The sequence below is a fragment of the Electrophorus electricus genome, chromosome 4, assembly GCF_041902795.1.
Source record: "Electrophorus electricus isolate QZ-2024a chromosome 4, ASM4190279v1, whole genome shotgun sequence".
NCBI classification, from domain to species: Eukaryota; Metazoa; Chordata; class Actinopteri; order Gymnotiformes; family Gymnotidae; genus Electrophorus; species Electrophorus electricus.
The window spans coordinates 9,310,001-9,337,373 of NC_137500.1; the positions used below are offsets into that span (position 1 = coordinate 9,310,001).

A 27,373-nucleotide genomic window follows, 5' to 3' on the forward strand; every position below is an offset into this window, starting at 1 on the left:
GGGCACATCTCTGTCACTCTCAGTGTCTCTCACACATGGGCACTGGTGCAAGTATACACCAGCACACACATACAAACATAAAGTAATATCTTTATGGAGAATAGCTTTTTAACTGAAAGATGTATTTGGAGTACAAAAACAAAAGCATTTGTCATCATGCTGAATGCAAGGGCGTCCTATTATTCTGGGGACATTCAGTTCTCAACACACAGCTATATGATAAAACATAGACAGAAGAACTGTGTTTTAGTGTGTTGCAAGAAAGTGCTTAGTTATATATCATCACCAATATATCAAGAGTTATAGTTTAGAGTCGGAGTTACCCATTATGTGAGAGCAAATGCCAATGTCCTCCTTCTGCTTTCTGTTAACCACATTTGCAAATAATGAGAACGTTAAATTAAAATAGCAAAAGTAGAAGCAATCATAGCCAGAGTAATAAGAACCTGGCAAAGCCAACCTAAGCTTTGGACAGTAAGTATATTGACGTCAGAGAAGACTTCATAAATACGTATGAAGGATAAAGTCTGTTAAGATCAAAAATTCTCCTGAGATCCACATCCTTCGATGTGATTAATCTGAGATCATTTGGTATGAACGTTACTAGTAAACAAACCAGTTCTGGAGCATTAATTACATTGTAACTAAATGTAAATGTAGCTAAAATTAGTCTGACTTAGAGTACTGAAGATCAGTTTTAGGTGCCTGTCTTATTGCGATTATATAACAAGTCTGAAAGGTGATCATTTGGGTGTGATTCCACAGAGGTGCTTCAGTCTCTCAACACCTGGAAAACCTCTCGACGTTCTCCTTTCAAAACAAGCTTGGGCTTTATAACGTATGCCAGGTAGGAGGGAAAGTGCTTAAGAAAACAAAGTGTGCATGAACGTGTTTAAACACGGCAAAATTGCCCGCTGAGAACACACAGCTCATTTGCACTGACTCAACACTGGGGAGTATGCCAGTGCCCTTTCTCTGTCGGCAGAACCAGTGTGGTACATGCTCAGGCCTGCAGGGATCAGGGGCATGGCTCACTTAATGGAACGAAAGACAGGGATGTGCTGGGTCATTCTAGAAGTATCCAGTGCAAAACACAAATAAAAGGCGAATGAGGAGATTGTTTGTGTGTGTGTGCATGCGTGCATGTAGGTGTGCGTGTGTATATTTGTGTTTCTCACATGATGCCTTGTCTGAAGTGTGGGGGACATGGAGAGTCATCATCTTTTTGGGCTTCACTGATCTCAGGGGTGGTCAGAAGGCCCACGTCATCACTCTGATCCAATTGTTCCGTCATCATCCCCAATCTGAAAGGGTTACAGAAAATACATATTAAGTGTACATAACAGTAAATACATAAGCTGTGTGTGTAGTCCGCCTACTGAATCAAACTATCCCTCACAGTTACATCTAAGAGTGAACTGGCCTCAAATTTTGGGGCCTAAGTATTTAAAGCAAAACTGTCAGTTAATGACTATGAAAATAATAATAATAAAAAAAACCTTTATTAAGAAATGTTACAGTAAGGTTTTCTCCTCATCAAACCTGTTTTCAATCCAGGGCTAAGTAGATAACCCCAGTAAGTCTGTAAACAGGGGCAGGGTAAACAGTATTAGTCTAGTGGTGTGATGTGTAATGTGACACACATAGCCACAAGTCTTCTGTCTTAATGCTGAATATAATTTGACTTCAATTTACAATGTATTTAGAAACGTCCTAACTGATTGTTCACATTTACAGGGTTAAATGACAACAACAAAACCCCAAATAATATCTATCTGAACAGAATACTTTTAGCATTGAGCCATTTTTAATGTCTGAAAGGTTCACCTTAAATTATTAAAAACAAATTAGGTATGGTTAAAAACAAAAAGGTATGGTTTTGAACAGGTACTACACTTTGCTCATTCTACACAGTAGAACCAGCTGGCAACAGCTAGAAGCAGCTAGAAGCCTCAGGTGTCTTGCTCATGTTCAAGCTCCCCAGCCAAAGCCTGTGTGTAAGACAGCCATGTGGAATTGAGAGGGATGCGTGGGGAAGAATACGGCTACAGTGAGAGGATAACTGAACTAACTGATAAGCAGCACTAAATATAGAGATGTGAAAGTCAACAAATGCAAATCAGCACACAAGATGGGACTTGAATAACGTTAGTGCCCATTCCCAAATCGACTGTTCACACTGTAAAATCTAAGCAATAAATATACAACTAAATTAAACAGAGCAGACATTTTACTTAGTAATGCCACTAAAAATGTATATTGAGATTTCTGATCAAAGTAACTAATGACATTTGGGCTTGACACTCAATGAGTTGAAATTTTTCATCAGGAGACAATTCTAGAAATTATCCTTATTCTGCAGGAATCCAGTTTTTTCTCATAGTTGAGGACATCCAGAACTGGGCTTTGCAATGTACTTGATACAAGTGCACTCCAGAGAAGCAGTCTCCTACAGGCTGAAAGAGGAGCTCTAGAGCAGTCCTCCATGTGAAACAGTGACAAAACACAACTCTCTCCATTAATGCCCTTCAGAAATCTTTATTCATTTGCATTTATTTATAGACATTTATTTGCCAAAGCACAGCACACACTAAAACATCTGACTACAGTATTTAGACCTGAGACAACAGAACACACACTGAATATCTGATGTTACAGGTGTTATTAATGCGTGCTTCTCATAAGATTGGCTCCTCCTCTTCAGGCCGTTCTGCTCAGCGTGCCTCGGTCTCATACTACCCAGACCCACGGGTGGCACACTGGGAGCAGTGACCATTTTCCTGGAATGTGTCCAGGGTGTCAACAAATGAAGAGCACCGCAGGGAAAGGCTGTGGGGTGTTGGGCGACGTGAGCGGAGTGAGGAGAGAGCTGGAGGCTGGGCGGAGCACACACCGCTCCACCCCTCACACAAAGGCCTTTTATGTCTAGGCTCTTGTCTGGATCCACAGACACGGGGTAAGAGAATAAGGTGGAGCGAGGATGGAGTCCAGTCACACTGTAAGCTGGATACCCTGCCCCGTGAAGGAAAGATTAAAGAGTGAAAGTACTGTACTGTCAGAGCAGACCACTGAGCAAGGATACATGCATTCTTGCATTCAAGGATACAAACATGACATTATAAAAAGAAGACAACCAAAGCTACCCATCTGTTCTTGCAGCATCATCTGTTGTGTAATACTGTAAAGACATAGAATATATGTGGACTCACGTACTCTCAATGGGAACATTAATCTGCATTATGGACTCTTGCAAGGTAAAATAGAAGTCTTTCATGTCAACCAATTTCTAATGCCATGGGTTGCCTTATCTACACCTAAATATAGGTCTATGGGTATGTTTTAGGCATGGAAAACTCTAATCACCAATGGCAATAACATTTGGGCACCAAAAGGTCATTTGCAAGATTATTAAGATAAAACAAGTTTTCCACATTTCCTATAAAAATTCTAAAGAATAAGCCTGGAACAAAACACAAGGCTTTGCAAAGTGAGAGTGGCACATAAAAATGGGTTAACATATCCCTGCTTAGCAACTACAGCAATCACACACTGCTCCACAGAACAGTGAACAACAGAGACAAAGGCCTCTCTCAGTTTTTCCATGGTTCCCAAATGCTGGGAATGAAGGCGTACTTCACCACACCGGCTGCATTTATGTATGGGACAGAAGTCTAATATAGCAGCAATGTTTCTTTATATCTGAGAGTAACAAGGTTCTACAGAGGACTGGTAAATAGTGGTTGCAACCTACATGGGTTTGGCTGAGGCAGAATAAAGCAGTGTATGGTAAGGCTTAGCAAACTGCTTTAAGCTTTCCTGCCAAAGATATCATACACAGGCAGAGGGACATTGTAGCAGAGCCAATATTAGAGTCTTTCTTTCCCTAACTTCTGCTCCCTCCAGAATTCAAAATGATCTATGAAATGAGTTCCAGAAGGTAAACATTTAAAATAACTATTTGTATTTTATATATATATGACTGTTCAGTTACTATGGGATGCAGGTTTACTGCTTTTGTTTACAAAGTCAATAACGGTCAGGAATTACCTAGATCACAATGACTCATGTTTTAAAATGGTTAATGTCACTTCCTGTTGGCAATCATTTGTTACATTTACATTTGTTACAGTGTTAAGAAGGAATAGAGCACTGTTACATTAAATGCTAAAATATTTTTAACATAAATGTATCAAGCAATCTTATAGAAAAGCTTGTAATACTCAAGTTTTATAGATTGTACAGAAACCCACACAACTCATTTTAGAAAATCAGAGACCTTATGACCTTCACAATAATCCAACATAGAATCCTTTTAAACAAACATACACAGAACTGGCCTTTTGGGTCAGCTCAGAATATGCACTACATTCACTCAACTGAGACTGATAAAACTCCAAATGCACTGAAAACAACACAAAAACAGACATTGACACACACATGCACACTTTACTTTGGTCCACAAAACAGGGTTAGGTGGCGGTACAAGACCAAAGGAAAAAACATGCAAACACATGAAAATGATCTATCTACTCCTAACACATTCATTCTCAACATATATGCAGGGAAATCAACCTCTATCTGGATCTCAAACGAATATAGAAGACTGACTAAAATGCAAGCAGGAACCTGCTGGTCCTGTTATTCACCAGCATTTCTGTAAGAAGCATGTAACACAGGGTCTAAACACAATGACATCCAGAAATGCAGTGCCAGTAAGCAGGGCTATCAACTAGGGCAATCAGTGCCATTGGCAGGCCTCTTGGAATGGGAGAAACAAGCGCAGAGAGCTGAGTGGAGCTCTTCAATGGGTCACTTGTTTCCATGTCCTTGGGTGATCTCTATGGTTCAGTGCAGAGGCTGGAAAAAGGCACCCTGCCCCAGATGATCCTTTCAGTACAATCGTATGGTCAACATAAAAACATGTAGTTATATGAGCTCTGTACCAAAACTGGTACCCAAATGAGGTGGTATAATCAAACTACAGCCCTTAAACAAAGTTGTCCAACAAAGGTGGAAACCCTTCTATTAAACCTTGTAATTGTATTCTGTCACCTCTGACTGCGTTGGTATTACTTATATCCTGTTTTACATGAGTTGCCATCAATTGAACAAGTCCTCATTTCACGCAATTTCCGGCTCGTGCAGTGTCATAGCTTGGATTGTGCTCTCTAGTCAGAGGTAAACCTAAGAACCCGTCAGTGTTTTAAAACGGAACAGTGTGACCAATAGTTTACTTCAGTTAAATAAAAAAAGACAATATAGCATGACTACTACTCCACTCACACTTTACATGAATGATCACCGTTACAAAAATTAATTGACGCGTTTAGACATCCAGAAAGCAATTTTTGGGTATAATAATTAAGAAGGCTGCGATTCCCTTACCTTTAACCGTAACACGGGACCGTCATTTCACAATAATCGATGCTGTCATTAGTGTACTCCGGAAAATCCAGAAATAATCTGAGAACAATCCAGCGGGAATTGTTTAAAAGCAAACGCTCGATCGATCGTTCGTGGTAGAACACCACTCAAAAGCACAGATACAATTATCCAACTTGTTGCGCTGCTCTCAACCCGTGCTCCTTCAAGAACAGTGGGAAGTGGCTTATTCCCCGTAGTGCGCCTCCCATAACGACCCGCTACAGTGTCGTTTCCCGGACGTGGACGGATGTGTGTCTACCTGCATATCCTTCGACCAACAAGCAAATGTAACACAATGATGTAGAACATGCGCTCGTAGTAATAAATAAAGGATTCACAAATTATCAAACATTTAGGAACTTAAAAATAAACGTATTATGCTACAAAGTGGAAATGGCGAGTCTTATTCGGTGGCGTCCTAATATATTATAGATAGTTTTGAAATGCAAATGATGCATTCTGCAAATGATGCAGAAATGTATTCCGTGGGCTTGGGTGCTTCAGTGTACTGCAGAGAGGAGTGTGTTCTCTGAATTCTAATCAGACACATTTAGAACATCACTTGAGTTAGTAACACGGGCACTAAGTCGAATGATTTAATTCCTGCTTATTATTATATCACTTAAAACTACGTTGGCACTACTACTAAACATAAACAACAACAATAATAAAAAAGGTTTCTATATGCACAAAATAATTAAATTTAATTATTCTGTTCAGATGCCACGGAAATAATAGTGTTTTATGTTTTTTGTCTAGCTTTGTTGCCAGAACCATTTACAGCCTTCCGGTAATCTCCGTGGAAACCGCTTAGTTAATGACAGTGTTGTTGCAACTAAGCTTTTTTGTCAAGATGGATACCTGATATCTTGGAAACGTGTAACATATATCTGAACACATTTAAGTAAATCTGTTGCAGAATGTGCAATATCTCAATAGTATGAACATTTTAGCATGAAACTATGAGCCAAATCGACTGCATATGTTAGACGGACATTTTCGACACATAAATGCCAAGTCTCGAATGGGCGTATGCAGAGAGAAATCCCAGATTTCAGTCAAACATTTCATACTATTTAAAAGTTACCATTTCTTTAATTCAGGATAAGTAGCCCACATGTACATGTTGGTGTTCCTTTACGCAAAAGAACAAGAGCGCCCTCTGTAGTGATGTACTTGCATTACCACAACAGATTGGTTTGGGGTAGTGTATAGGTTGCAGTAGGGAGGGCGATATTGTTATGGTGAAACAAATAAATAATGAATAGTCGGGGAGAGGTACTGTTCTAAATCGTAATCAAATGGGACCATAAGATCATTTGAACATGAATGAATTCATCACTGAGCTTGTCATCATTCATATTAAAAATGGTGCAAAGTTGTTTTTGGGGTGCTTAAGAGATTAATAATAATTTGTATTAGAAGGCCATTACTGAAGTTTGAATGTTTTCCTATAAGAAAAACAGGCTTGCAGAGATTGATATTTAGTTAACAAAATTTGCCTGTGAATGGAATGGCTGCCAATTGGGTGGCTCCGCGCAAATGTTTATTTTACCAAATTAGCTGTGAGATCAAATATCCCATATTTTAACTTTTTCCATTTTGTCCTACAGTTATGTTACGTAAATATAATAGCCAGGCCTTATTCGGTGACATCCTAGATGAGCCAGTTTTGGTCCTAAATAGAAATGGCATACAAACAGTTCACATGGTAGGTTGAAATGAGTGCCACTTGTGAGAGTTTGAGTGGCATGACCAACTTTAAATGCTGATGGTACAGCTGGGCCAGTTTTAGCCCAGAACACACTTGCCATTGCCTTAACTGACCCATAAGTGTTTGGAAGCACTTGGGCCAGAATTACCTGCTATCTGTGTAGGCTAGAACAGGACAGTCGTAAAAATAAAAGACACCAATTCTGAAGTACAGTGTGGCCAATGAAAGTGTTCACCAGAGCAGAGAAATAATAATATACAACTCTATGAATATCATGAAAACACTCAGATTGAAGCTTTGTACTGCAGTTCTGACAGTCCACCGTGCGTGATAAATGTGTGTGAAGCTGCAATGCAGAGCTACTGGAGAGCCCCATCTGCAGAGAAAGATGAGAGAACCATCACTCAGGGGAGGGCTAGCGGGAACGCAAGTGAATGACAGCACAGTGTCAGGGATGTGCTTGCATCTTTGGTGGCCACAGCTACCAGTTTTCTCAAACAAAATCTTAAACAAAATCAAAGTGCAATTTTCCTTTAGAAGGAAACAGACACAAGTGAGGCATCTGTGATGTTACAGGAAGACAGCACATGACACAGCACACTAGCATACCAGGAGGAAAACTAGTTAGCACAATAGACTAACAAACAACTATTTACTGCTGTTGGGCAGAGCCCAGATGAAGTGCAGTAATATGTTATATGCACGCCAAAAGAAGGGTGTAGTTACCTTCTTAGGTCAAGGGAAGGAAATATCAGTAAACAGGTTTATAGTTCAATAACAACTTTGTTTGGTCCTTTACAACCTCTAAACAGATAATACAATTTGTAAGACAAAAAAAGGTGCAAGTACATGATCAAACCGTAAGAACACGGAAGGCCTACGTAATTGTTGTTACGGACCAAGACAAGGTGGTGCTTGTACTGTGAACCTTCTCCATGAAAATGTGCTGATATACCTATACTCAATGGCCAGAGATGTGTACCTCAGTGAAGAAAAGTGCCTTTCATCCAGCACTTCAGCAGTGCTGTATAAAGCCTGGCAAACTATAGCATCATTTAATCGACAGGCCATTCAGCAAAAGGATCATCACTATGTAATACATAACGTTCTGCTCTGTATGTATGTATGTATATATATATATATATATATATATATATATATATATATATATATATATATATATACACATACATGATAGCTAGATAGATAGATAGATAGCTAAATAGATAGATAGATGGATAGAAAGAGAGAGAGAGAGAAACTTGCCATGCCATTTTGCCCACTATATATTAATCACTCATAACGATACACTGAAAAGTTTACAGTTTCAAAATTTAATTAAAAGAACAACTGAATTTTCTCCTTATTCAACAATAGCGGTCAAACCCTTTTTTTTTTAACCCCTTTGGTAGCAATTCAACGACACGTTTTGGATGTGTCTCTACAAGCTTTGCACACCTGGATTTGGCAAGTTTATCCCATTCTTCAGAGAAAATCTTCCCAATCGCTGTCGGATTGGATGGTGAGCATCTGTGACCTGCCATCTGGGTCTCTTCACAGATGTTCGATAGGTTTTAGGTCTGGACTTTGGAAGGACCACTCAAGGACATTGAAAGACACTCAAGACTCCTCCGAAGCCTCTCCCTGTTGTTTTGGCTGTATGTCAAGTTGAAAGGTGAACTGTCAGGCAGAGTTTGCATGCGCTCTGGAAGTTTTCTTCAAGGATGTTGCTGTATTTGGCTGCATTCATCTGTCTCTCAACTGTTATCAGCCTCCCTGTCCCTGCTGCTGAGAAGTAACCCCTTAACAAGATGCTGCATCACATTTCACTGTAGGGTTCAATGTACCTGTTTCTCACTAGACTTAGTGCTTGCTGTTCTGCAAATAGTTTAGTTTTCATCTCAGCGGTCGGATGAAAACCGTATGCCCAGTTTGGCCAGGCGGTCACCTCTAGAAAGCTTCAAGGTCGTGCCAAGTCTCTTCTGTTTCAAAGTGATTGAGGCTACTATGGTTCCGACTCACAGCCTTGATTTATGTCCTTGCTTATGTCTATGATCTCTGCCTTGCCAGAATTTGATCCTGGTTTCCACAATTCCTTGCACTTCATGACTGTTTTTCCAGACAATGCAGTGTAAATTCTGGGCTCTTACAGACCCAAGTATGTACCTTTCCAAACTGTGTCCAGTCAGTTCAAATTGCAGCAGGTGAGCTCTAGACACACATCTTAATGATCATTAAAGCAAAGTGGAGGAACCTGATTACAAGTTGGAGTGCCACAGCAGTCTATATGCTTTTGTGATGGACATTTCAATTTTACATTTTTATTGAATTTGAGTTTCTAAAATGTTTTCAATCTTTGTAGCTTGATAAATGTTTGAATATCCATTCAAAATCAAATCCACAACACTGTGTGCAAAAACTAAAGGCATCTGAATACTGCGACCACTGTATCATACTTTGTAATGGCTATATTTTAGATGCAAATATTGAGTAGTGTTCTGTCATATTTTTAAGTCTTTGAATTCTGTTAAAACAACTGCTTTGTGTTCAAATAAGTTACTGTGTTTATACAGAAATAACAGATATCTTCAGTGATGAATTTAAACATATCAAAATGACTTTCAAACTAGTTCCTCATAATTGCTCTAAAATGAAGCAAAGATAAGGCAGAGCTGCAGGAGTGATTGTCTCATAAAAAGATTTATTTTCTGCCTAAATGTACAAAGGCAAGTTACAATATTGTATAAAAAAAAAAGAAATGTGGTAATGTACACTTTACATATAACAACCCCAGGAAGTGAGGGAGGGACAGCGGCAGAGGAAAAATGATACCGAGCTCAGAGACAAGGGGATGCGGGAGAGAGGTTTACAAAAGAAATGCATTCAAACACAAACATAGAAATGAACAAAAGCTGTAAACATCTTTCTTTCAAGTACCAATGACTAATAGTGAGACAAAGCTGATGGAAAGTGGGCAAAGAAAAAACAAAGCTGTGAGGATGGGAAGGGACCAAATAAATGAGGAAGCAGATACAAGGTGATGGGGGACACAGAACACGTCCTCCCTTCAGACTGCATGGGACCAGCTTTAGTAGCACCATTTGAGACAAACGTGAATGTGAAATTTCAAATCAAAACTGACCAACTTGTCTCTCTAAAGACAAACAAGTACTAAAAATACCTCAAAAAACAAACAAACAAAAACCCTTATAACAAGCGCTTTTTCCTCAACATCATGAATCATATCACCAGACAGCACAATTTTACTGGTTATACGTTCAAAGATAAAACAGTTAAGTGACATTACTAATATTTATGCAAAATCCCTCCCCGCAGTATGCCCAAGGGTGTATGTACAAGTTCCCCTTTCATGCTGATCTAAGTCCAGTTTGCTGGTTTCTCTTTAGATGGTAAAGACTGGGATTTGGGCATGGGAAAGTGGTCCTACATCAGCTCAAAAGGACAACTTCTACCCTGAGGCAGAGTGTGTGGGATGAGTGTGGGATATTAAAATCAGATGTACATCTTTCTACTGAGCCCAAAGGAACATTTTAATTCTCTGTGTGGGTGAATACTTGACTTGTCATGATTAAATACGTAGTCAGGGAGTCTTGGAAAGAAATTTGCAGTGAAAAAAGCAGAACAAAAAGCACCTCCACTCCTAAAACTTCAAGTGTGTTAGTGTTTAAGGTGAGATTAATAAAACTATAGACTACTTAATGCATTTGGTATTCCATTAAATGTGTAATATTTGTTTATTTTGGGTGAAAAAAAATCCTCTGCACGGGACAGTTGTCCATCTTGTGTTTCTAAATATATCTGAAGGGGTAAAATGTTATATATACTTTTTTCATGACGCACTCCTGAGAGACGGAGGCAGCAATAAAACTACTGCAGGAAACAGAACTACCTGCCACTGTACAGGATGGGCAAGACCGAACCACGCCAGTCACAGGGGAGCAGAAGCAACAGGTATGGCATGGGCCACCATTCCAACTATAAGAGCATAGAACTCTAATCTTACTTTTCACACTAGCGCAGAGTTAGACGGACGGACACGCACACACGCACGCACACACGAAAAAAGAAAATGAAAAAGACCTCATTACTTGTCCGTCCGGACCAAATAAAATAGTCCTCTACTATAACCCACTTCTGCCTGCATTCATATATATTATTTCATTAGATGGGAGAGCCAAATTGAATGTGAAATATGACATGCTGTGAAAATCATGGGACTGAAGGTAAAGAGAGGAGTAAAGTAAAGAGAGAAGGGGGAGCAGGGGGGGGGGGATTTTAAATATATATATATATATATATATATATATATATATATATATATATATATGTGTGTGTGTATATATATATATATATATATATATATATATATATATATATATATATATATATATATATATGTGTGTGTATGTACATATATATATACATATATATATATATATATATATATATATATATGTATATATATATGTATGTGTGTGTATGTATATATATATATATATATATATATATATATATATATATATATATATATATATATATATATATATATATACACACATATACACACACATACATACATACATACATACACATACATATATATATATATATATATATATATATATATAAAATATCTCACAACACTTCAATTATAAAGCCGTTACACCAGCTACATATTCATATTATATCAACAATAGTAGAAAAAAAAGTCTAACAGACAAAGAAAAAAGATTAGGAAATTTCAATAGCATCCAACAACTTTTTTTAAAATAATTCCTCTGTACAATATATACAGAAACCACATAGTGAGTGCGTGTGTGAGAGTGAAGGGCATCAACAGTAAGTAGGCAAACGTGCACTGCTTGCCTTCCTCTCTGTAGGTTAATGTTCCTCTAGTGCTATAGTACACCATGCAGATACACATGACAGAGTGGGAGTGAGACATAGCCAGGGGCATAGCCAGAGGAAGGAGCTCCAACAGTGAACACCGAACAGCACATATACTCCATTGGTAGGTATATAGAAACTCTACACATCAATGTATTCAGAATGGGAACTCTGTGTGGACTTCCAGCCCAAACAAAGAAGTCGTACGACTGAGCACTCTTGGGTATACGCAGGGGCTAGGTAACCCTGGGTAGCCACAGGACCTAGGCACTCTATGAATGTCCCTGTAGAGACTTCCTTTGAACTCTCAGTGCCTTCATATATGCACTCGTCCCAGGGCTTAAACTCCCATCATGCAGTTTAGCATGAGACTCTCAGACAGCAGCATCTTGAGACAAAGCAGAGGCGCTCGATATAGTCTGCGATCAGGCAATTGGAGCTCTGAAAACCTGGTCACTCCCATGCCATACAAATATGCCCACAAACACTCACACACACACACACACACACACACACACACACACACACACACACACACACCCATATTCGCACGTCTCAGACGACTGAGGGTCCCGTAGAAGCTCCCGCAAGAGCACAGCTTCCTCCCAGCAGGGATGTTCGGGGTGTTGGAAGGCACTACTCCAGTCCAGCCTAGAGCAAGCAGTTGCAAAGTCTCCTGCCTTCCATAGAGTACCTTGCAGCACTTCCTCGTGAAGCAGCCAAATGTCGGTAGTCCCATTCAAGATCCCAAATGAAATATGAAGCAGGTGGTGGAGAAATGTGTAACCCCTCAGAAGAAAACTGATAACCTCTACTTGCATACACAAGCCAGTGGAACATTCGTTGCAGAACAGCTGATGGGGCTGTAGTTGGAGACACATCTACACGTCTCCTTAAAAGAAAAAGAAAGATGCATCCTAGCAACAGTGAACTATACACACTGATTGTAGGTGAAGTGTGTTGTAAATGACTTTAACAAAACAACAAAAAAGAAAGTTGTGTGAACTCAAGTAAGCGGATGTAAAATCTTCACAACTGAAACGGTAACAGGAACAGACGTTTTCCCCTGAATGTGACCTGGGTGAGAGAGGTGGATAACGTCAACTTGCATAGAGTCCAGATAGCATGTGTGTTGGGAAGAGGGGGAGTGAGGTTTGTGTGTTCATTGTGGGTGTGAAGATCAGGAAGGAGAAAGGGGACAATCCAAAGATTCTGTGACTGCTGTCTCTCTCACCTTTTAAAAAGAATCCACAAAAGACAAAAAGAAAAGTATCCATTAATTTGTGGGATCGTCACGAAACTTGTAAAACAGTTCTGTGAATTAACTGTTAACCCTTTTTGGCAGGGCTCAGACTGGTAAACAATGTAGTGACATGAAATTTCCAGTCCATTACTGTCCATTTCCCGTTCCATCACAATTGCCCACTCTCCTCAAATAAAGGTTTTCAAAAGACAACATCATATGAAGTCTCTGCACACAGGTGGTTGTTTCCTCTCTCATAAACATGTAGTCAGTATCACAGAGGGGGCAGGGCAAGTGATGGATGAGCACCCACCATCTTCAAACCAAGACAGGGTTTTTTTTTTTTTTGTTTGGTTTTTTTTTTTGGAGAGGGTGGGGTCAAAAACACCGGCATATCCGGGAAGAAAAAACAAAAATTCACCATTGAACTGATGTCATAAACTCCACACACTTTCCTTATGTGATCTGATCACATGGCTGCAGGCAAAACTGAGGTCCTCTAGTCACCTTTTCCCTGCTGGACAAAGGAAAGGAAGGGAACAGCCTTGACACAGTCAAGTTCGCCTAAAAAAAAGGAAAAAGAAAAAAGAACAAACAAGCTAAGAAGTGAGAAGAAATCATTATTCTGAGACACGCGTTTAAAAAAAAGATAAACAAGAATTTATTCCACTAGGGGGCAACACAGATGCATAGTACTACTGAGCAGGATCTTTGTAGAACACCACAGATTATTTAGATGCAACAAACTGAGGCAGCAGAAGGAACAGAGTGTTTCTTGCCTACAGCTAATAAATAATAATATCTTACCATTCTCACCTCCGTGCAGGCGGATAGAGGGAAGGAGCCGAGGTCTGCTGACTGGCAACAATGGCTGATGAGGAGAGACCTGTTGGGACGAGGGAAAGGTATGGGGTGGAATACCAACATTTGATTAACCAGGAATGATGCTCGACTCACTTGGCATGATGACTGTATCTATGATTTTGTAAAACCTATTCTCGGTTTCCCTTTGGCACGCAGAAGCTGGGGAATCTTTATTTATGACACTTGTATGATGAGGACCATAATGGATGGCGAGTATGATGAGCAGTGGTTGCTCAGTGGTTAAGGTACTTCACTAGTTCTCAGAAGGTTGCCAGTTCAAGACCGACCACTGCCAAGTTGCCACTGTTGGGCCCCTGAGGAAAGCCCTTAACCCTCTGTTGCTCAAATTGTGTTTAGTCAGATTTGAAGTCGGCATGGATAAAAGCATCAGCTAAATGCCTTGAATGTAAAAGAGAACCCTTTTCTTATGAAAAGTTTGGTTACTCACCTGCAGCATAAGACAAATCATACTGTCCAGAGAGAAGAGGGTATCCCAAGTGGTGATGGGAAGGCATGATTCTCTGCGAGGGCGAGGAGCGCGGCCGGTCACCGTCTCGCTCCCTCTCGGCTCCACTTCTTTCTCGCTCATGGCTCTTCTCACCCACTGTGGGCGATTTGCTCTTATACTGGCTGGCGTGCTGATGCAGGATATCCAGGGCTTTGGACTCAGAAGCCGATTTGCCAGTCACCGTGGGACTGGCGCGGGCTTTCTCTCCCTCCTCGCCTGGGGGAATCTTGCTGCCATACGGTGAAAATGAGTAGCCGGCAGAGAGGTAGGACCCTGAACAGAACACATTAACATTAACATGGTTAGCTTTTTTACATAAAGATGACAAGATGGCATATTGTGATGTGTAACATGCAGCTAAGATATAAAATATTACTAAAGATACAAAATGTCTATAATTCAAAACTAATTTTAAAATATATTTAAGTTCTGAGAGCAAAACTTGCTAATCCTTTACGGCCTTACCTGGGTAGTTCTGCATCATGACTGAGGGCATCCCCCTGTACCCTGGGTGACTGGGGTCATAACCCTGACCATAGGGGTATCCATGCATGTAAGGCATGTAGGACTGGTGTTGAGGCAGAGCTGCGGAGAACTGCATGTGAGCTCTGGGGTCTTTACTAAGTCCCCTGTGCTCCTCAGAGGCTGTTGATGTTCGTGGCTCAGCACTCTCTTTACCATCTTCTTTAGGAACATCTTTGGGACGGGTCCTCTCCTCTTTACCTTTCCTGTCTCGCTCCCTTTCTCGATCTCTCTCCCTGTCACGGTCTCGATCCCTGTCCCGGTCTCTGTCTCGATCCCGCTCTCGTTCCTCTTTCCACCTCTCGTCATCTAGCTGCTTCTGAGCTTCAGGATATTTGCTGGGGTAAACATAGGGCCACAGTCGAGAATCAGCCTCCTGGGAAGGGAGGGAGGGAGGGTGGGAGAGAGGAACGAAGGGAGAGCAAGAGAGTGGAGAGCAAGAGGGAGAGTGAGAAAGCGAAAAGGTGTGTTACTTTAGAATTCAGAGTGCAAAGGAAATAAATAATCTGAACACAATTTTTTCAGCATCAACACTGAACCGTCAAAAAAAAAATATATGGACGCATGCTTTTGTTCCCTAACCTGTCTGTACATATACATGGCCTGCTCCATGGCAGATGGCCTTCCGGATTCAATACTTGACTTCTGCTCCTCTTTTGCATGGTGTCCAGCTTCACTCAGCTTTATCTTCAGACCCTCTTCCCGCTGGCTTGGGGGTTTCCCATCTTCCCCTTTCGGTATGATGACGGATTTGACCGTCTCTAAGCTTGACTCTTTGGCCTTGTTCTGTGAGGGCTTTCCCAGATCAGAGAGACTTGGAGCTTTGGACAGGGTTGGGGGAACCGAGGCTTTCTGCTTCCACTCTTCGGACTTCATGGAGGCCTCCCTTTCCTTCTGAATAGCCTCAGACTTCTTCTCTGCTGCCCTGTGCTGCTCAGCAGCTTGCCGTTGCCGCTCCTCGCACTGCTGCCTGTAGGCAGGGTTAGTGTTCATCAGGTGATTATGATAAGCCTGGTCTGCAGAGTAGCCATAAGGGGGCACGTAGGCATACTGGTTGTAGTAGAGTGGCTGCATGTACATATTGGAGCGTTGCTGGATTACAGAGGGCTGCTGATGCTGCTGCTGCTGCTGCTGCTGATGCTGCTGCTGCTGACTAGAAGTGCTAATGTCTGACTTGCGATCTTCAGACAGCTCCGATTTGCCCTTTTCTTCCCCTGCGTCTGGCTCTTCTTCTTTCTTTATCTTCACAACACTGTCTTGTAAAGGTACACCACTACTTGAGACCCCTGGGCTGGGGTTTGGGTTGGCGTAATTGGGTGAGTAGTATGTCTCATAGTTGGGATAGTAGGGGGATTCTTTGTTTGGAGGCTGGGTTGGGAATAACGCCTTCTTGGCCCCTTCTCTGGGAGCCTGGTCCTCAGACTTGACCTTCATGCCTTCCACTTTGCCCTCTCCGTCTTCACCTGCATCTGAAATGTCAGAGTATGCTGGGCTGTTGGTCTTTACTGAAGAGTTATCTGCCCCATTTTGGGTTACTACATGCAGCGGGGTGAGGGGTTGGGCCATACCGCCACTGTCCATCCGGCTAGCTACACCAATAGATGGACTGGGAGCATTGTCAGTGAAGCTGTAGATTTTGTCAGCTTCAGCCTTGATACTGGCCAAGCGGCTCTGGTGGGGATCTGCTGATCCATTTAGAAGGATGTCACTTTTGCTCCCTGGGTCTGAGGACTCAGAATAAGGGCTTTTTCCTTCCTCCGACTTCCCTCCCTTTCCAGGGGCTTTAGGACTGTCACCCTCCTTTCCACATTCTTTCTTTTTCTTGTCTTTTTTCTTCTTGTCTTTGGAGCCACTCAGGGCTGGGTTCATGGAAGGGTCGCCCATTCCTACAGGTTTAGGCTGGATTGCTTTTAGCTGTGGGCTTTTGGGAATGGACTGCACCACTGTGTTCATGCCCATAGAGGAACTAGAGTTAGGTGCGGGGAAACTTGATGCTTGCAAGCTATAGAGCTGCTGTGGTGGTATGGAAGGTACAATGGGTCTTGCAGACTTAACACCCTTCTGAGAGAGCTTATCTGCTTTAGAACCACTACCAGACTTCTTAGCCTTGTCCAAACCTTTCTTATCATCAAGACCATCATTGCTAGCCTCATCTGTAAGACAAGGGCCATCTTCACAGCCATCCAAGTGCACTGCAGAATCATGGTCAGCTTCCAGTTTCTTTTTGCTAGACTGTTTGGAGGCATATTTGCCCGATGGTGAAGGGCTCTGGGCCTCAAACCCCCTGCCTTTCGGGGTCACAGATCGGGCTGGAGAAACAGAGCCCTTCTGAGAGATTGAGGCCCCATTACAACTGCCTGCTTCTGGATGCAGAGTAGAATCCTCCCCATATTCACTGTCTCCATCCATGTCCAGTTTGATGTCATCATCATTATGGGCGCGAGCCTGGTGGTATTTCAGGCCATTTATGTGCTTGTATTTCTTGTTACAGTTGGGATGGGGACAGTCGATGAGCACTGGGGAAGAGCAACTGCGGTCTATGGAAGGGGGCAAGGGCTCGGCTTTGATAGTGGGGATGGGTAGAACAGCATGAGGCATTCCGCTGTTTGAGTTGGTGCGCATGCGCTTGCTGCCTTTGGTGTCCTCAGAGCTGGAGTTCGGCTCCATATCTGAGGCAGGCTTGCTCTTGCGTTTGTTTACAGATGAGGGGCTGGCCTTGACATCCTCCGTGTTGCTGTTTGGTGGAGTGCGACGCTCCGAAGAGTTCTGACTGCCCCGTCGACCCTTGCTGTTGGATGCTGCACGGGTCTTGCTGCTGTTGCTGCCCTTGTTGTCAGAGGAATTGCTGTTCTCATTAACCGGAGTGTTGCTGTTGGGTCTCATTCTTTTTCCTCTGCCCCGCCCATTCCTCATCTCCAGATCACTTGTGGGTGACTCACAAAATCTGTGGGAAGAGGAAAGAGGGGAAAATATATCACCAGCCCAAAGCAGGAGTCACTAAGCCAGCAAAGATGAGTGAAAGTCACAAAAAAACATCATCAAAAACCCTTCCACATCTCTTAGAGTGCAAGCCCTTCAGGGTACATTGAATTCTCTGAACTTGCACACCTATCTACACGCCACACAGGACACTAACAGTGCCAGAGAGACACTCGGATGAGTGATGGCCTCTCCTCTGAATCAGACACCTCCATTCTGATTCCATAAGTGCCTCTCTGGCGGCAACGGGGGAGACGTGCCAAGGTTTTTTATCCTCTCGTTATCCCTGATCTCGACAGCAACGCTTGTTCTGATGGATAGTGTGCAGCAGAGCACAGTCCTGCAGGAGCAGGCCAGGGTGACCTGGCTGCTGATTAGATATGTGGTGATAACATCCTCTAACAGACAGGCCATGGGCTCAGGGGTGCAAGAGAAGCCAGGGAGCTCAATCAAAAACAGGTCTCACCTCTGTCACTGCTTCAAACCAAGCACAGCTAAATCAGACCTATTGGAGCAGACTGTTACGGTGAGGTTGACTGCATTTAAGATGTAAATTATTGGCTTCAAAGGAAACAACCAGCCTTTGATTCTGCGCCCAATGCTGTATGCAAAAATATGCATATCATATGCGTAGTCCTGCCAGCCATACTGCAAGCACATTAGTTTAATCAGAGAGGTGGATATAGTGTGAAATGCCTCTCATCATCACATCTGTTATATGATGGGAACACTGCAAGAGCAACTAATGCATCTCACTTTTATATTAAAAGAATTACCTTGTCAAACATGAAGAATCAGAAATGTTCAATCTTAATTCTATGCTATATTATACACTCAAAAATAACAGATAATTTGTTAGTGAAGGTCTCTAATACTTCTGTTGTACAGATTTCTCCTAGCACATGACTTTGTGTAGGTCCAATGGCAAGCCGCATCACACAGTATTTGTGTAATATATTGGTATGTAGACGAATAAAGTATTACACCAAAGCTTCATCAAAACTTTGACATGCCACTATAGCTTCTAGCCATAACAACTTGAAATGTGGGTCAAATGTGAAAGCCCATGACACCAAGACCTAACAGTCGCAGGATGAAGCAGCTGCTCTCCAACAAGCCTGTTAAGTCTCTGCTTTTGATGTTGTAGATCGATGAAGAGAAGGAAGAGAAGAAAAATCAATTCCACCCTGATGATGTACTTCAAAAGTACAATGTCAGCATGGGAAGGGTTCTGAGACACCACCCTCAGATCCATCAATCACAATGACTGGAGCGGCGAACGAGCAGAACGGAAAAAGAAGATACAGGCAGCTGCATTTGCTCATTCTCTCGCCTGTGCTTTCGGCTCACTAGGACACACTAATTTATGACACCATCATGTTTGTTGACGATAGGGAGTTGGCAAGAATACAAATGACTGCAACATACAGAGCAGAACGTACACTGACATGTCTAACTATAATTGGTCTCATGTTCAAATATAATGTGCCCTGTTCTATGACATCTTGCATTTATGACAGCAGGTATTAATAATAATTTGGGTTTATTTTCATCACGCCAATTTCATATTTTCTTTGCACTAATATGTTAAGTCCAGTGAACCTTACCGTGGAGGTGCCCAGTCATGTCGTGTGCAGTCCAGAAGAGTGCCCACATAGGTCTTATTCCTCCAGGTGACATTCACCACCAGCATACCTATGTTATAGACAGAAAGGGTTAGAGGAAGCTGTAGAGGAGTTCTGAAATCTTTAACAACAGGTTTGTACTTTATGCATTTTGAGCTCTCTGCTCTTGATGCTTTCTGCCTTCTGCTCTAACCAGGAGTTTATAACCCAAGGAACAGATGGACTTGTGCAAGTGTTATAATATCTAATACATGTATGCTTATTTTGTATTCATGATGTGGCCATCATAAACTCAGTATGAGAAGCACATAGTCTACTGAGATCCATTTCTAGTTGAACATTGAAAAGCTATCCAGCATACCGCAGCAGTGAAAGCTACCAGCCATTAGTATGCTGTGTGTGTGTGTGTGTGTGTGTGTGTGTGTGTGTGTGTGTATGTGTGTGTGTGTGTGAGAGAGAGAGAGAGAGAGAGAGGAGAGACAGACAGACAGACAGACAGAAACATCATGGTCGGCACTTGTCCTCCACCTGACATTGCTGCAGCTGTGAAAAAGCGTATTTTTGCATTAGACAGGGAACAGCTGAGGCATGTGACGGAGTCCCTCTGCTCCTCAGTCCTAGTCGCCTTTCCAGTGATTTGTGCATAATGCAGCCGATAGCACTGCTGCACACAGCACCAGGGAGTGAGTAGAAGACAGAGGGCAAGATTGAGACAGGAAAGGAACAAGAATGTGCGAATGAGAAATGGAACAACAGGGAGGCAGAAGGGAGGTGGAGAGGAAATTCTTGTTTGACTGAGCATACCTAACACAAGGTGGCAGCAGCCATCACTTTTAGAGACACTAATTTCTGAAGCTTGTGTCATATTGTGAGACACACTATTTCAGTCCCAGCAGGGGGACTCTACTCTATACTCAACCAGCCTGCATTCACTTCGCAATTCCTCCATGTTGCTTTGACATACTGATCAATGTAACTGGCAAGGCACACTAGAGATAACCAATTTAAGGCACCAAGGTGCTATTCAAAATGAGATGAATTGGCCGCTTTTCAACAGCTTATCAAAAAGAACCTGGCAAAAGAATTCTCCTGCTCCCACAAGCCATGGAGCGAACCATCCACTGTATGGCTTAGCCTTTCATGGTATGTTTCCTTGACAACCAGAAATGTCTGAGAGCGATTGCAATGAACCTCATTCCGTTTCAGTGACACAAGTGGGGAAAATTGAACAGATCACTTGACTCACATACCCGAATGGAAGACACTGTTAATTCGCCTGTATGAGGTAGACACATGCCGAGAGAACCCATTACATCTGCAAACAATTAGCATGACATCAGATGTTGTTGAAACGGAAACTGTTAGTCCTGAAATAAGACCCGGGACCACCAACTGGGCAAGGTGCAAGAAAAACTAAGCAGGCTGCCAATTCCATGTCACTCCCTAAAGCTCAATGCTCTTTCCAATGGCATACAACTTGTGTGTTGTAACCTCATAAAGGAAGTCATGGTCGAAGCAAAGGCTTTTTAGAGTTTTAGGCAGATTTAGTCTTTCAGAGCTTATTAAAAACCACTCAGAGTCCCCCAACTATCCTGTACTGTCTGGGCAGGAAAAAAAGGTTACGTGCATTTCTAAAAATAACATGGGCTGCTACAGGTGTGTATACAGTCAGACCACAGGGTTTCTCAAGATTGGAGATGACTTAATGCTGTACTACTAACTGTGTGAGTGTATGTGTGTCCTAAATAGTCTCCACCAACCGTGACCTGTGTGTGTGTGTCAGCCAAGTCCTCAGGCTTAACTGGAGACCTGAGTTATCTGCTTCTAGGCAACATTTGCAACAGAGCACTGCATCCTACAGAAGACTAATTCAGATTTCATAGGCCAAGAGACAGCACAGCTATCTCTCAGCTATCATGCCAAAAAACACCTCTCTCTCTCTCTCTTTCTCACACACACACACACATACACTGCTCTGTGCAAAGTAGAGTAGACACTTCACTATGAGGCTGCAGGGCTCCCATTTCACCTCCCCCCGGCTTTGATTTTCACGGTACACTGCTGGAACAGAACAAGCTCCAAGCAGCTGTGGTGGAAGACAGTATTAGGCCTCAGGTCCCATCACAGTGAAGCTGTCCAGCTTCAAATGAATAACACAGGAACCAAAGAAATCACAAAGACTGACAATCCAGTCGGTGACGAGGGGCCCTCCTACAGCACCCTGCGGTCTTCCCCAGGCTTTCAAACGTACGCCTTAGCAGCAGCCTTTACTGGGCCAAATATCCGTTTTTGTGTAATTAGTCAGTCACAGTTTAACGTGACCCAGTCTTTCGCTGAAGCGTCCTCACAGGTTCACACTCAGGCAGCCCATGTAGAAGCCACTGAGGTAACGAGGTGGGGGGTAGGGGCCGGCAGGCTGCACACAATGAGACGTAAACCAAACCGCGCTCCCATCTGCTCATGAGGAGGTCGTTTACTCTCTTCTGCAAAGCACCCAATCATTAACCAGGCACGAGCTCCTTCCTTCTCTCTCCAGGGAGCAAAGCCTGAGGCAGTTGGTTCCACTTATCTGAAAACATTCTTTAGATGTTACATATTTCCCTGCTCTTTGGCAACATGGAGACCATTAAAATGTATGCAGTCTGTAACTTTGCAAACCGTTATCTAAACGTGGCCGAGGGAGCCGTGTAGAACAAACCTAAATGTGTCACTGGAACTGCAGTTTAAAACTTTACTATACCCACCATTTACAGCAAGTAGAGCAAGTGAATTTAGAGCAGCAATTTACTAGCCTGCAACCATTAAAATCATTATTTGCCAAATTAATTAATGCCAACAGTGGACATTGATAAACAAATGATCAAAGACAGGCTGCATTTTTTCTTTTTAAACGTTTCGTCTAAGTATTACCAAATACAAGAAGTGTATGGATCACAGATCATTTAAGGCAGACAGTCTAACAAGAGATGCACTAGCACACTGCTTAGTAAAGCCCAGGGTGGAGAGAGCTCTGTGTGCGGGGCTTGGCTGCTTTGATGCTTGCAGTGTAAGACTCTGTCTGTTTTGCATACCTATGCGCAGCTTGGCTGCCAAGAGCTGCACTTAGCTGCAATAGACAAGCCCAAACTTAGACAGAAGGCCTAAATGTAGTGCTCACTGCAGAACCAGCTAGCACACATCATCTACACAAGTACAAGGGTTTGAGTTCATTGGTGATCCAGCCCCAGGGGAAGACGTGGTGGAAAACAAAGCCTTTATTTCAGAGGTGGAAAAAGAAAGGACTGAAAAAATGGTGTCTTTAATGCAGTCATGAATTCTCAGTCAAAAGAAAAATAAGTCGGCGAACCAACTGTCTTTATGCCCCCTTAAACACTTCCCAGCTGAATCCAGTCTGGTCCCACTTGTCACTTAAGTGAGATCAGAGTTAAGTTGTGCTGGCAGTGGAGGGAGGGGCCTATTTCCTTTCCTAGTGTATTACACTTGTCATCTCATATTCCTTTTCCACCCTTGGCCCTTCCACCTGTGGATAACAAAGAGGCCACCTAAGTCATCAAGGCGCATTGAGTTCATCTTTTCCCTAAACCCCATTAAAGAATACCCTAATAGCAACAAAGTCTTGACAAATGCCATTGTTTCGAGCAGGGGGAGTTTACCACCAGCTTGGGTGGTGACCCCCACCTACCCCCACCCCCTCTGCCTGGGTCACCAGTTTAATTTTCCCAGTGAAGAGTTGCATTAATGGGCAAGCATGGCCCCTGTAATCTCCCTGCTGGGGGTGAAGTCTACAGGACTGGGGCGGCTCCTCCAGGCACTGACCTTGCACCTCTAGCCCATGCACATTTTACTTGCCTTCTGGTCCAGTTCTCCCTTTCACCAGCAGAAGGTCAATCAGGCCAAGGCAATGGGGGTAGCCACCTCTATGCACTGGGTGAGACAAAGGGTTGCTGGGAGTGTATGTGAGCCCACAATTTCCCGGAGTCTTTCTTTATGACTTGTGTTTTACAAGTTGCTGTGCTACTAGAACTATGCAAAATGTTTCCAAATGTTCAGATGCTGTCTTGATGACAAAACGTATAATGTAAAGTAATAAGGACCCATTTTCTAAATTACAAACATTATCTTACATAAAGGCAAACTCTAAAATTGATCTCAAAATGTGAAAGGGTAACACTGGCACATTGGCAACCAGGAACCAAGGCACCAAGAGAAACGAAACCTGGCTGTTAAGATGTGAATTTTATGGGGGTCTGATCTTCCAGCATGCTCACACTGGTGGCTGCCTCATCGGATTATATGGGTCATGCTACGAAGGCGAGCACCTCCCCTGGGAACGGGAGGAGCTTGGAGGAGACAGAGGGGAGGTTGAAGGCCCTTCTTTTGTAAGAACCATGCTGGTGATTTAGCACAGCTGAGTGACTCGTGCTCAATAGAGGGGCGACAACACACCCCTCCCCCCAGACTGCTTTCTTTGGACTCCCAGAGGAAGCGGTACGGCAGCCAGGTGGTGCCTTTAAACCCCTGAGTGAAGTGAGAGGGGAGGCAAAGGTGTGATCTGAGAACCCAGACACAGTGAGAACGCCATATCTTTCCACTCAGTGTCAAAGAATAAATGTGCCACCAAGTTGGCAATCTTTCAAGACACTCGTCCGACAAAATAAAAATCTCCTAACAGTTATAACTGATCTCAACCTTCAAGGAAAAAATAGAGTACCTTGTGGGACTAATTGTGGAATTCTGAAGCATTTTCAGTTAAGGTGAAATGCAGGAAAATATAGAAAATTCCTAGAAAAGAAAAAAGAATAAGGCTCTTAATGTATGGGACTTTGGTCCCCCGTATGATTTCTGTGGTATTAGATTAGAACCAAAGGAAGTTTTTGCTTTGTTTGCAGAAGTCTGATTCAGTTTAAAAAGCATAACCATCTTCCCCTGTGATACAAGTGTTCCTACATATGTGGATGTGTGTGTGTGTGTGTGTGTGGGGGGTGTATGTATAGAGAGAGTCATTATTATGCTATGATGGTTAGCATGACTACTGTATTTGTAAAGCACTTATGTTAGACAAACTTGCATAAAAATTTGCTGATACTCAAATTCTTCTATCCAGGATAATTGTTCTATCCATGGTCATTTTGAATTGAAATTTAAGCGTAATTTTGAACTGCAACAGACGTAACACTTCAAGGCACCCATGTTCTAGACACCCTGCTGGGAGCGACAATGAGGGCACAGCTGCTGGAACCAGGTCACAACATCTAGCTTATTCCTTTGAAGGGTGAAAAAATACCCAAGCCATATTTCCCAACTTGGAGCCAAACATAACCTTTGCGGCCAAACTTGGCAACCCTTCTTTCTTGACAAACTTGGCACAGTTATTTGGACCTTATATTTGAACCACTTCCCTACCACTAACGATGTGGGATCATTTCCGTCAACTCTCTTGGGATTTTATAGCTCTTGTTGGCTCGTTGGGTCTATAGTGAGATACAGTTTCTGTTGTCTGCTAGATCACAGCCTGACGGGATATGAAAAACAATGTTCATTATCAAATAACATTGTCTTTATGTGAGAAAAATAATCGCAAAAACAAAAATGTCAATAGTCATAATTTTGAATTACTTACTGCAGTCATATTCCAGTACAGTCTGACATTCTAAACTGAATGGTTACATCGCACAAAATAACATGGCTGACAGCAAGAACAAAAGAAGCACGCAGGAGAAGACATTCTGATCCAGACTTGGGTTTGCCTAAAGACCGAAGGGCTGTGACAGCAGACGTAGAGGCCGACAGGTCTTTGACCAACTACGTCTGCCATCAGGGCACTGGCACAACACAGCCAGCGGGCAACCAAGGGCTCAGCCCTAGCACTGCCACGGCTGCCTCGCCCAGGGAGTGGAGCCCTGCCCAGCTATGGGGGAAGATTTTCTGGGCCAGCACATTGGAAGCAATAAACTTTTAGCGGATTTGGAGCTGACATTTCCAACTGTCAGCATATGGGGCCCTGGGGAAGTGCAACAGCAATGGCCTGGGCCCCAGGGTCACTGCGGCTTCACCAAGGAGGGACTGGTGTCTCTGTGTCACCTTCAAAATGCCAGTCTTTTTCTCCACGAGTGCATCTGGCTGTCTTCATCCCGCCTTCCTCACTCAGCCACTTTTTCCTGTCTTCCTTCATGCTGTCTCAGCTTCACTGCGATCGGCTGATCCTCCCGCTGCCCCTCGCTGCAACGATGATTGCCTTTGTGAGCACGGGAAGCTGTCAGGCATCCTTGGCTACTGACTGAAGGAGGTCATGGATGGCAGTTCAGGGGTGCCTCCCATCCTCCAACCCTCCTTGACCCCCCCACTTCACTCTGACTGCTCAGCGTGAGGGCACTTATTGATCCACACAGTTCTCTCTAAACACCAGTCGACGAAAGGTCAGCATTTGGTAGTCAAATTTTACAGTGAAAGGTTGCTCTGCCTTTGGGTCCAAATGAACATGACTTCAATTAAGGAAACTAACTTACCATGTTGAATTTCATGTTGAAATAGTAGAACAAGAAAAGCAAAATTTAATTGAGCAATTCTGACTTTGACATTTAGTTACAAATAATTAATTTAATTTGTGGAAATATCCACCGTATTACTATATAATTTCAAGTAATCACTAGTTCCAAACAATAGTACAATGTACAATGAGTGCAATAATGAATGACCAAATCCAGATGTTTCTGCCTAATGTTATGTGGAGGCTCCAACATTCTAAACCACTTTTCTTAAATGGGCTTTATATGTATATGTCATACATGTACATATACACAAGCACGCACATTAACACGTATATAAATTGATACCCACAACATGACATGAGTTTGTGTTAACGTATAGGACTAAATAGGTGCTACTTAGCGAAGCCCAGTTCAGCCCTTAGATTTTTAACAACTTGTAACCTAAGGCTACCAACATAAAAATGTTCTCAAACTAGGACATGCACAGTAATGGCTGAAACAGTGGCTGGCACTTCCATAGCACCTCCTTCATAGTTATACAAGACCAATATGTCAGTGCAATTACTGTAGAACTATTACATTGCTTGATATAGACTAGCAAAATGACTGCCTTTTCCTACTACAGTTTTATGAACTACAGCCAATGGACTACATCAACTGAGCTGTTTCCTAATTGGCTAATAAGACACAACAAATGGTCCTGACATAAATAACATTCTAAAAGCTTGGGCCTGTGATTTTACATGGCGCTTCACTATATTCATCAGCTGGTTTGAAATGACATGTGGGTTCTATAATCAGCTTTCAGCTTCGGTCCCTTCATGGCTCCCGGGTCTGAAGAGGTCCAAGAAGCCATCTCAAAATGACAGGTCCTTCTAGTCTGAGAAATTACTCTGCCATTTTAAGTGACAATTTAATTTGTGTTTATGGCAAACAAAGACATCCATTCGGCTGTTTTGTAGGACGAGGCATTTGTTATATTTATGACTTGATGGCTAAGATTGAATAACTGCCTAGACCCAGCCCCATTACACCACCCCCAACGAGAGCCAAACGGAAGAGGAACTCGGCGGTCCCGACAGACTCGTCTCCAACGGA

General features: G+C 42.6%; 2 protein-coding genes across 13 annotated transcripts in view; both read right to left on the reverse strand.

Moving 5' to 3' along the window:
* Window positions 1–5,612, reverse strand: part of gramd2ab (GRAM domain containing 2Ab) — a 20,161-nt gene extending 14,549 nt beyond the window's left edge. For 2 of the 4 annotated variants that reach the window (XM_081712237.1, XM_027001081.3), the window contains exons 1-2: window positions 5,386–5,611; window positions 1,179–1,304 (exon numbers count right to left, since the gene is read on the reverse strand). In XM_081712237.1, coding sequence (XP_081568363.1) covers window positions 1,179–1,297 — 119 coding nt within the window. In that variant the 5' untranslated portion in view covers window positions 1,298–1,304; window positions 5,386–5,611. Of the gene's footprint in view, window positions 1–1,178; window positions 1,305–5,385 lie in introns of all 4 variants that reach the window. The other 2 variants (XM_081712239.1, XM_027001079.3) reach the window with 2 other exon arrangements.
* A 6,168-nt stretch (window positions 5,613–11,780) lies between these two features.
* Window positions 11,781–27,373, reverse strand: part of znf609a (zinc finger protein 609a) — a 77,301-nt gene continuing 61,708 nt past the window's right edge. For 7 of the 9 annotated variants that reach the window (XM_081712240.1, XM_035522868.2, XM_081712241.1 and 4 more), the window contains 6 exons: window positions 19,770–19,857; window positions 15,766–18,127; window positions 15,127–15,559; window positions 14,602–14,934; window positions 14,106–14,175; window positions 13,692–13,853 (listed from right to left, as the gene is read on the reverse strand). In XM_081712240.1, the coding sequence (XP_081568366.1) occupies window positions 13,844–13,853; window positions 14,106–14,175; window positions 14,602–14,934; window positions 15,127–15,559; window positions 15,766–18,127; window positions 19,770–19,857 (3,296 nt within the window). In that variant the 3' untranslated portion in view covers window positions 13,692–13,843. Of the gene's footprint in view, window positions 13,281–13,691; window positions 13,854–14,096; window positions 14,176–14,601; window positions 14,935–15,126; window positions 15,560–15,765; window positions 18,128–19,769; window positions 19,858–27,373 lie in introns of those variants that run through there. The other 2 variants (XR_014123136.1, XM_035522870.2) reach the window with 2 other exon arrangements.